General features: G+C 36.9%; 1 protein-coding gene across 1 annotated transcript in view; it reads left to right on the top strand.

Annotated features, from left to right (window-relative positions):
- Positions 1–11,025, top strand: part of LOC128892887 (octopamine receptor beta-1R-like) — a 50,878-nt gene extending 39,853 nt beyond the window's left edge. The window contains exons 3-4 of the mRNA XM_054153522.1: positions 10,115–10,390; positions 10,626–11,025. Of these exons, the coding sequence (XP_054009497.1) occupies positions 10,115–10,270 (156 nt within the window). The 3' untranslated portion in view covers positions 10,271–10,390; positions 10,626–11,025. The remainder of the gene's footprint in view (positions 1–10,114; positions 10,391–10,625) is intronic.
- Positions 11,026–11,925: the final 900 nt, after the last annotated feature.

The following is an 11,925-nucleotide window of genomic DNA, read 5'->3' as shown; positions in this document are numbered from 1 at the left end:
ACGTCCATAACTTCCTCAATTCTCAACCGATCTACTCCATCCATACGACGTTGGAAAGCTCTTTTAAAGTCCAACAAATGTTGTTAAATGCTAAAAAAACGCTCAGATGGCTTTATCACCCTCAAAATTCGAGTCAAAGGTCACAAACCTCAAAAACACTTACGAATTTTTTTGAGGCCCTTTCAATTTTTCTAGCGGTTCACCGATTTTTTTATGGGTACCTATTACGAAGATGGACATTCGGTAAAAATTTCATTGAATTCCCATTTAAGGTTCTGAAGTAAAAAAATAAATAGTTGCAAAAGCTACAAAATTTCCCTTTCGATTTTTCGGTCAAAAATTTTTATTTTTAGATCTTCCTCAAAATATGGTTTTCAACGTTTTTGGGGTCGAGAAACACGATTCTGAAGTCGGTTTCTCGATTAAAAAATGTTATCACGTGGTTTACTTACAAAACTCTCTTCTCCCTTAGGTTTGGGGCTGTATTTTCGCAAAACTTGTCTGTCTACAATTTGACTTCAATCGATTCCTGATGTTTTTGCGATGAAAATGAAACCACACATGACATAATTTGGACAATAATTAACGAAATAACATGAAAAGTTTGATTGTGTGATTGAAAAGTAATTTTGTTAAAAATAGTTCGATTTACGCGATGTGAAGAATAAAAGGAAAATCAGTGAGTTTCGAAGCGTTCTATCTTGAAACCTAATAAAAATCGAGTAAACACATTGAGGGTCAACGATTCGTCTTGAAAAGCACTATAGCATGATCCCCTCAAAAATATACATATAGTTCCATTTAAAAAACGAAACTTCACCATCATATCTTTTAAATTAATAATATAACAAATATTTCGTTTACGTCACAATTGTAGAGCCCATCGTATCCTACAATTTACGTATAAACAATTTATTCGTATCATCGATAGTTATTGAAATATGAGTCTGTCACACTTCGGCAAGGATACCCTGTATATTATCGAAATTATCAGATACACTTTAGTACAGCATCGTGTCCCTCGGATTGTCGCTGGTACGATCCCAGGGAGGAGACATTTCATCACTATTTCTTTGACTAAAACTACAATAAAAATAGCATGTTGAAAACCGTGTGAATGTATAGTTTTTCTACGGATTCCAAAGCAAAACGTAATCGTAAATTTCGCATGTTTAAGCATACACACATTGTATCCCGGATGCAATGCAATGTTTTTTTCGAGAATGGAACAATGCATTAGTAAAAGTTACAAATTTTGTTCCCTTAAAAGGCGCGCAAGCTGCCGTGAATTTCAGTAGATTTCTGTTGTTTGTATACGTTCCATTGTTTGGCTGCGCGGGTGTTCATTACATTCGCGATATCCACACCGATTGGGCGCTTTCGTGCAGGTAACAAACGCTCCACCTGTTTGGAATTCGCGTTTATTACGTAAAAATATGAACGCGTATAAAAATACCGACATTAGGTGAACAAAAATTCTATTTTAGTCATTCTTTAATTTAAATAACAGGTTCGTATCCCTCGGTATATAGATAATAAATCCAGTTGGATTACAATAATACTAACGGATCGATGACAAAGATTAGGCGTCGACACGTGCGTTCAGAGGGAGGAACTTATTTTTCCCTGATTTTATCCCGAGTCTCGTCCGAGATCCACCGTCCAAAATGTATTCCCGGAAGATAAGAACCTTACAGGGGAAATATTTCTTCCGTCGCTTTCGTCTTAGGAAGAAATAAGACGGCCCGATGGATTTCCTTCCCCCAGTACCAGCTCGCGTTAAGGGTGGATCGAAGCGGAGCACGAAACAGGCGGAAACTTCAACGTCAAGATACGGTTTCTTCTTCTACGTGGAAACGTCCAATGTTGAGCTTGAAAAATTTTTGCTGCAGGCTTGAAACGCTTGGTACAAAGATATTTGCGTTATACTTCGTTTAATGCACAACTAGCTGAACATTTTTATTGTATCATTTCGCGTTTGGAAAATTTTTACTACAGGCTTGAAACGCTTGGTACAAAGATATTTGCGTTACACTTCGTTTAATGCACAACTGGCTGAACATTTCCATTATATCGTCTTGCGTTACATAAAATCGAGCAATTTTTGATAAGGCGAAACTAGAAGTGAAGCAAACGGCGATGAATTTATATCCGTTCGACTAGTTTTCAGCCTAAGCGTTGCAAAGACGCGAAGAACACCCTGAACTTTATTATTTTTTTTCTCGGTTACTATTCCAGATATTTAAATTCTGCAAAAACGAAAATATCGGTACTTATAAACTGCATCTCGTGTATCTTTTTTCAGAGTATTTTTTTAATTATCAAGGGTACCAAAAAAATCAGGGATGATGATTGGTTATTTAGCTGACGAATGTAAAAGTTTCAGAACGGTCGGAGTCCTGGAACATGGTTAAATAATTAAAAAGAAACAAAAATCCGATGCGTTGCGCTCCTTGCAATGGGCTGAAGGAGAATGAGATAATGGTCAGACACACTACGCGTATCGTTACAGCTATGCAACCAGACAGGAAGGCAACCAGTTTCAACAATTTTGTAATTGATGTCATAAAATTTTCCTTGAAAGTATTCCGTTTATTATTTCTTAATCGATATCTAGACATTGTTCACAAGACCCATTTCGACTAAATATTCATCGTTTAATCAAGAAAATTAGCGAAATGTTTCTCGCGTCATTTATTAGCAAAAGTACCACTATTCAACTATTACTCACTGATTTGATTGAAATTTAACGTACTTATTAAAAACGAAGAAACACGTATTTAATATTTTTCGGTGTTTATTAAGTACGTCAAATTTCATTCAAATCAGTGAGTTACAATTGGGTAGCGTTACTTGTGAGAGAAATATCCTTTTACTGAATCGGAGCAAGAGTGCAAAATTTCCAAATTCTTATTCGGGTAAGAAGCGTTTGTTCAACCCTGTATAAAGAATCGAGGCTGACGTATAACGAACGTTTCGTGCGATTTATTAGACGTTGAGAATGGAGGGTTTTCATGGAATTTAATGTGCGAAACAAACACGGGCACGAGAATTAAAATAACATTGAAAATAAATACGCTCGGAAACTGGTCCACGTCGGATGCACAATCGAGCGTTTCGCGATTAAACTTCTTACACTTTGCTTTGAGCGCAATGAAGAACGCGGCCGATGAAACAATTAACTCGACCCTTCTAAAACGTTATCTTTACAACTTTGTTATCGGATGAAAATTTTATTAAAACTTCGACGCGTAAGCCTCTTTTTTGCTCGCTGGGGAATCTAAAGCTGAAAGCAAAGCTTTCAACAGACACTAATAGAAGGGGTCGAGAACGCGTACAACGCGTTTCTATTGCCCCATTAACGACTTAATGATTTTACCAACTGCTATCGCAGCATCGTACAGACTTCTTGCCGATTTATTTATTTATTTATAGATTCGCGATTGCGATGACAAAATCATTGCATCCACTTCCAAATATCTGAAGAGAATCAAGTAAACGCATTCACGTTTTATATCTAAAGATTTTGTATATCAAAGAATCATTTGTTGATAATACTTCGTCGCGAGTAATAGCGATCTAATGGTTGCGAACTTCTAACAAAATCTTTAGATATAAAATGTGTTAGACAAATTAGTGAAATTTTGTTGTCATCCAAATATCCAGGAAAAATTAATAAAATTACACAATTTCATTTAAGGATTTACACGTGCGGCATTCCACACTCTTACGTTTTTCTTCCCCAAAAAAGCAACCACCCGTTGAAGTGATTCGTCGTAAATTTTCATTCGCGTGCGAATCACGTTGCAGATCAATATTTCATAACGACAGATATTTTTATTAATGCCGAGATGCTATTGTGTACTCGGAGACCCCGTTTCTCTCGAAAGATCGAAGCTCAGCTGTATATCAAACGGGCTCTCCATCGCCGCAGCATGACGAGATAAAGTAGCCAGCAAGAAAAATGGCCGCAGAGAGGAGGAAGCGAAATCTCGTAGAAGAATAACCACGGAGAAGTGAATTAAAAAAAATATGGACACGGTTAAAGGAAGAGGTTCGATTCGCGTAAGTGGATTTTCGCGTACCTAACACTGCTAAAAAGGATTCACGAAAAGTTCCCATCTCTGTTTTTTTTATATACGGACTGATTCAGAGAATTACAAGTGGAATGCATTATTAGTAGGGTCATTCCACGTCGAATCGATCACTTGTTTTGGCCGATGTCTCGGATTTTATTTCAAATGACATATACATATATTGTAGTTTAAGTGAAATTAGGGGCGGTTTAAGTCATCATTTTGCTTGTTTCGAAACCGTTTGAGAAATATAAGCCTTCGAATATTGCAATTTTTGCACCTTTTCGTGAAAATGGGTTGCACACTTGAATTTTATTCCCTGTAAGTATTCATTCTATCGACCGGTTCTTGTTTTCATTTGAATCGAGATAGATTGCTCTTCCTGAATATATTTTTATTTCGAGCAGATCTGATTTTTGCAATATTAAAACTTGTAAATGAATTTTTATTTTGTAAATACCACCTTAAAGTCACTTTTGTTAAAATCCGAAAAAATTATCATTGCATTCCGTAAAGTTTTCTCTAGAAAATAGCTAAGTTTCATTCTGGCTGTTCTTTTGATTAGCGTCGTAATACAATATTAAAGACAGAACTTTCGCTTCGTTCGGCAACATTCAAGCATCGTAAACGAGTCGTTTACGAAAATCGAAAGGATCAGCTGCGGAATAGTCGACATCTGGCACGATGCCCGTGTAGTTTTGCGGAAAGGTCGTCGCATGCTCTTGGAAACTATCGTCGGGCTTAATGCAAAAATCGTGCCTCCATCTCCCCGCGATATTACCGTCGTTCCGGTTTCTATTTGTACGCTGGAGATTTCGACGTGCTCGCGACGATTTTAATTTACCATCCTCCTCGACGCGACGGATCGCGGAGATCCAACGAGAATCGAAGTAATTAAACTCGAATCTCCTAACAATCGATCGACGTTTTCGTCTCCGCCGTATCCGTGGCTTTAGATTCATGATGGCTAGACTGTGGATCTTTATGCAAAATAAAATCTGAAATCTACAAAAATTGAACTTACTTAAGAATTCGTTTTACTCTGCGAATATTGTAATACGAACTTTACTTTCAATATTATTTTATATTATTACATACTGCGTGTATTTTATAGTTTTTCAAATTTCTTATAAATGCAAAAATATCCGCAGTGTAATAACGACGAAATAAAATTTCATATTCGAATAAATGTTCGACTCAATTGGATCGACCAAGAAAAGTTGGACAAGTCGATATTACTTTCGCTGTAAATAAGAAGTGGAAGGTGGGAAGTTTTCATGGAAATTCCGGTGAATTTTGCTAGTTACGCGATAACGAGAAACCACGGGAAACTAAAGTGGACGATTGTCCCAACTTCATTAGCGGATTTCGATCTGCCGTCTAGAAACCTGAGCGTATTTTGTTTGGATTCCTTTTTTTTTCACAGTTATAATTAAAGCCCAGGGAAGAAGCTACACATTTTTCGCGAAACTTGTTCGTGGGAGTTCTTTTATGTCTATTCAGGCGGAACATTGAATGCGTATCCATAGCAATTTTTCACCGAAGTTTCGCCGCTGTTTTCCGAGAAACTTCCCTCGAAGCTTACGATCGAAGACTTTTGATTTCAAATTTTTCCGTTAGATTTTTACTCGAGGAAAGTTGGCAAAATTCTCGTCCAGATAAATGTCTCGGATCAAGGGAATTCGATCCGACCAAATTCATGGATAATTATAAATTTCCATTGAAATAACATTCTTCGTTTTGCTATCGCGTTTATTTCGTCGAAATTAGCAGGCCAGCGGCTTCGATAAATCATGTAACGCGGGCTCGGATGCGAAATAAAAGCTTGTTAATGAGTTTCCGTGCGTCTCGTCTCGCGAAATAAATTCTGAACGTAGCGCGCGCATAGTAAAAATGTTCGCAAATATTGTTACCAATCAACGATGTCGCTGATACGCGGGAAAATGTGAATTCAATTTCTCGTACGCCGCGTCTGAAACGAACCGTTTCTTTCGGGCACAATACGCATTCATTTTCGGAATATGCTTCCATGAAAGACCCTTTCAATCATGCTTTAAATTATATATCGCATTTCCGCCGTGCTATTCACGGACTTCGGCGGAGCAGTTCGGCACGACAAAGTCCATTAGTCGCAGCACGATCTCCTGGGACGCGTGTGTTCCAATCCGATATCTATTTATAGTGAAGTCTTTATAAATGCACAAAGTCGGGACTGAACTAGTGCATACATGGTAAAGTTCGTATTCTCTGATGTTTGCACGTTTGCTAATAACTCCAATTTTTGCGTTCCATTCCTTAAGGGGCTAACTTCTTGGTGCAAATGCAACTTGTGCATATATGGTAGAGTTCGTATTCTGATGTTTGCACGTCTGCCTAGCTAGCTCCCTCCCCCACACTTAAATAAAATTTAAGGAATGCACTATTTATGCGCACTTCAATACTGTAAGAAAAAAATGTTGTGCTTTTAATTTCTATACTATTGTCTCGTTTATTTTGTAATATTTCGCCTAAAAATGTGTTTGATATATTGAACGTTCTTTCTGAACTTTTCTATGTAAACAATCTCCCATAGTTCCACTATAAAATTGAATGTGGTAATTTAATATTATTAAATGTTGTTAAATACAATATACAGTCGATGTAGTAAGTATTCGTACAAGAACCAATTCAAAATAAGACTTCGTATATTTATTTTATTAATAAATTTTAGGGGAAGAAATAATTAACCAAGATTCCTACATATTTTTAGAGTAGATTTTGTGTAAATTGAAGTTTATTACTTTTAATGTTAATCTCTTATCTCTTATTTTTTTATTAATTTTATTTTAAATTGGTTGCTGTACGAATACTTCTTACACTGACTGTAGAATTTAGCAACAAAAGTTGTACAGTGATAATTCACGGTGTATATTAAATACTCATTGAAAGTGGCAAGTGTCCACATATTTATGAACGAGGATATAATCGTTATTTATCAATAATTGATTAGAAAATCAGTGGTTTGTGCACGACCTAGTTGCGGTATTACCTCGCATAATTGAAAGTAATTCCTTTTTCTAAGAGTAACATTGTGTCGGGTCTCATTAAATTATTTTCATGAAATATCTCGCGACCCGCAACCCTGCCATTTTCTTGAATCTTCTTTTATACGCTTCGTTAGCGACTCAGAAATTTATTTCGCGAGACAACGTAGTACCCCTTTCTATCTTCTTTAAACCCTTCTCTGCTTGCACGCTACATTTTTCTTTTCAGCACGCGAAGCAACTTTTAACACGAAATTCTATACGCCGCCCCCTTTTTAATTGAAAAGGACAAATTTTAAGTCACTCGTATCGAGGTCTGCGGAACGTACCTTCAATAGAAAGCCAACCCTGAATTTTCATCGTCTACGCCGCGATTATTTCCGGATAAAAATCTCGGATTAAGAATCTCGAAGTTAACGCGACGTGTGTCGAATGGATCTCGGTCACTTTTATCTAATTAAAAGAAAGAAAAAAGAAAAGAAAAGAGAGATTTGCTCGATAGCATCTATACGACGCGAGCCATGGCTACCGCCACTGCATTGCGTTTCCCTCGATGTTTTCATTTGGTCGCTGAAAGCGCAGCGTGCATCCTCCGAGATTTTGTAGCGCGTGGCGGATGCGCCGCTGCCACGGTAAGGTCGCTTAAGAGGCGTCCAGTCGATTGTCCCAATTCCTGCTGGAAATCGATACCGACGGCGGAAAATTTATTTGCAAACGCGGGCCGGATATACTCGCAAAAGTGACGACCGGCTGGTTATTGTACCCCGCGCGCTGAAACTGGGAAAATGGCAAAAGTTCACTAGTTACGCTCAATCGCCGCCGAAAGAGGATTACTCGGCCCCGCGGAAATTAAACGGCCGCGGAAAAGGAACAAAAATAGAAAGAAAAAGAGACGCCTAAAAGTGGCGAGCAATTTCGCGGTTTACTTGGTGGAAAACCTTCGTCCTCTCATATTTTTTTTTCTCCGTCTCTGTGTGCCGCATCGGTCGGCCGATTAAGCTTTTGCGGAAAAATAATCCTTTCTATTTGATTAATGCGCCAGAAAAATTGCTACAAAGGCTATTTTTTTCATTGCGATTTTCCTGCGGGCGCGTGTTTACCTGGAAATATTTCATACCCGTGGCGACGTTCCTCGCGGCTACTTTTCGATCCAGTCGAATTTCCCTGGCCAATTGCATGTTTTTGCGAAAAATTGAATACGATTAAACGTTGTTTATTATGCGGCACCATCGAAGTTTTCATCTTGTTCGATCCGACTGGGAGCGAAGAATATTGTACCGCGAGTAATAAAAATTCATAAATAAACTGTTTTAGAATACTGTTACAGTAAAGTCTCTGTAAATGCACAAATATCTCTACCATAAATGCACTGAAACTCGAACTGATAACTCGAAAATACCTTCTACAATACTGATAACAATTCAGAGTAAAGCGAAATTGATAAATATTTTTTTCTGAAATAAAATAAATTTCCCACGGTAATTTGATTTAACGCACCGCAAAGTTCCCACGAATAAAACGACTAAGAGGAATTTTATGTGACGCGGGAAACAGTAAATGGAATTAGAAATGGAGGGCACTGATTACGAGGAAATCAATAGCGTTCATTTCTGAAGTCGTAAATAAACAGTTTTCGGCGAGGATCAACCAAAATTTGCCCAAATGAATAAATTATCCAGCGGCGCAACATGGTTATAACCAGGCGGAAGCTACCATTCAATCTCCATGTATACGTCTTAATTAAGGCCGGAATTATTATCAACAACGTTAACAACTATATATTTTGGAGGAATCGATTTTTCAGCGCGACGATCTGTACGGTGAAAATGAAATAATTACGTTAACGTTGCACGATATTACGATGATAATAAAAATAGTTTCCAAAGGCTACATTTATTTTTACGTTCAATTTCCAGAACAATCTCGAAACGAGAAAGTAATCCAGCTCGAGTTAGCGACAGTGTGCTCTACTATTATCGTAAAATCTCTGTCGCGGATCTTAAATTAACACTGAGAACACTAAAAGTTCGGCGAAGTAGGAAAACTGTCCCCGTTTGAGAGATTAAAAATACCGCGCAAGGTGCATCGTGTTCCGTTAAATATTTGCAGAAAATAAAGCAGCGAAGAAGATGCAGCGAAGGACGAACGAGAAGCTTCAGACGCAGCCGCCATTGTTAATTGACGGAACCGGGTCAAGCGGTGTCTGTAACTTCGCAACGATGTCTGCTCGTTCTTTCCGTAATACGAAACTAATTACGAGTTCAGGCGCTAGATATCGATTGCATCCGAGTTTCGAGCGATCGCCGATTCCACCGAATATAAAATACGAGCGGAAGATTATTACGATAAGCAGACTATTACGATTACCTGATCGATAATACGATATCCTGATCGATAGTAGGATTATTTCGTCGCAAAAATGACCTTTCGTTCCTTAAAGCAAAAAAACAAAAATAATAATACAGTGGTTTCTCTATAATTCGCTGTAACTCGGGAGCGCAAACGACAAATTACGTGTAGGAGAATCGAAATTTTAAGCGGAGTTGGTAGCCGCCATTTTGAAAGAGAGGTAACGAAAGAAAGAAAGGGAGAGAACATTTTCGCTAAGGCAAAAGTTGTTTCAAATCACTCCTTTCAAGGACCTCCATTTTTGAAACACCCTGTATATACATATAAAAACATATAGTTTCAAAATTTGTTTAAAAATATACAGAAATATAGAATTAAGAATTGTATAAAAATTTGTGAAATTGTATTTATTGGTTACAAAAATTATATACCCTATTTTTCATCGAAACTACATTGTTTGCAATAACATAAATGAAAGAGAATATTGAATATTTTACATTAAAATCTCGCGACCCATAGTTTAAGAAGCCCTAGAGAGTGCATTCGATATTCGTGAAATAAAAGCATTTGTTAATTGTTACCTATCGATATAATTTTGTCTACTTTTTCGACTTGAACATGTACAAGTAATTTTCTGTTTTCTTTTTTTTTTTTCCTAACCAACAGGTAATGCATTGGGAATACTTCGAAAGAAAAATGAAAAGAGCATCTCTTTCTCTCCACGGTGGGGACATAAATTTTGTCGTCCGAGCAGGACGATTGATTCATTGTTCCGCAACGATCGATACCGCAGAATCACAAATCCTTTCAAAAGGGAAATAAAATGGAAAGAGAATATTCACAGATTTATGGATTCCTTTTTCTACTATAAATGCATAAGATAAAATTAGACGAACTACCTATGGAAATAAAACAAAAGAAGGAGCGCTTCTATTTAAGTAGGTAAGCCATTGAATTTTACTCTACGCTTTTATCTATAATTCTACCAACACAGACTCTGTACTGTACTCGAATATTCTACTTTTTTTTCCAATTATGTATAATTTTATATCGAGGCAATCATAATATGCAATAATTTAAACTTAAAGAGTAGATTATGAGTATAACACACAAGTCGTATCGCTATCCAGCGGTGAATAATCTAAATTAATTTTTTTATTTTTCAATTAATTTTCAGATCTTTAAATATCAGAAGAAACGAATCGGTGGAGCCATTTCTTGACCAACACCAGGAGCTGGCGTGAAAAGTACCGAATCGTTTATTATATTGTACCTACTCATATTAAATTTTCTATATTTCATTATATCTACAAATTAGTTCTCTGGCAATCATTATACATACAGGCGCCGTTTTCGCGATCGTACAACGTCGGTTATACATTTGTCGATAAAAAAATACACTGTGATAGGTTGAAAAATATTAACGAATCGATTGTCTAACTAACAAATTGTCTCGTTCAATAACCATTTGTTAAACTATATAGTTGATAATAAAAAAACACTTTACCCTGCTCCTTAGTATTAAGCATTTCCTTATGAGAGTTCTACGATATAAAGCTACCTACTGGCTGCAGATCCCTAAAGTTTTTATAACTACAACTAAAGTTTACCAAAAGAAAGCCGACTTCTTCCTTTCCAAGTAGTTTCATCTCACAACAAAAAAGTGAACAATTAAATGATTCCATGATTTTTCTTGAAGTGGCATCACGTTTTCTAGAAAATGGTAAGTATGCAATTCTTGGGATCATCTTTAAATAAATTTAATACGGTTAAAAAAAGATCTCATTGAATTGGCAACTAAAGGTTCTGAAAAAAATTGTCTTAGCATTCCAAAACACTCATTAAAAATTTTCTACGATCGTGCGTTCGCAAGTTGTAGGCGTTCAAAAGTTAAAAGTTCCTTTTTTGCTTGGATAGCGAATAAATCGGTCAAAAAAATCATATGACAAAATCAAAAAAACCAAATTAAAGAGGAATGTTTGCTCTATAAGCACCATCCATTGGATTTATGTGAAAACATTTTTTTTAGCCCGTGCATACGGTCAAACTAGGCAAAAATTTCTGAAACTTCGCTTCCTGCGCTTCATCTTGAAAGAACAATATTATAATCGACATAGAAAAAAAATTGAGTCCTTGATTAAAAAACGAGAAGCTTCAAGCTTTAAAATGCGTTTTTAAATATTTTTTACGACCATTTTTCGCAGAGATACAACCATTCTAATTTTGACGAGGAGTGCATATATGCTTGGAATCGGCATATGACATATAGCTATCATTCGTGACAGTTGACCGACTCGCCATCTAGCGGCCAACTCCCGTAGGTCGAGTGCGTGTGTAAGAAAGAAAAAGGAATATGTAAGACAAGGATAGAGCGAGTGTGAGAAAGAGAGGGAAAGGAACATGAAAGACAAGGATAGATCGTGGGTGATGGAGAGAGAGAGAGAGAGAGAGAGAGAGAGAGAGAGAGAGAGAGAGAG

Source organism: Hylaeus anthracinus, unplaced genomic scaffold, assembly GCF_026225885.1.
Source record: "Hylaeus anthracinus isolate JK02 unplaced genomic scaffold, UHH_iyHylAnth1.0_haploid 0, whole genome shotgun sequence".
Taxonomy (NCBI): Eukaryota; Metazoa; Arthropoda; class Insecta; order Hymenoptera; family Colletidae; genus Hylaeus; species Hylaeus anthracinus.
This window is presented reverse-complemented; position numbering and strand designations above follow the sequence as displayed.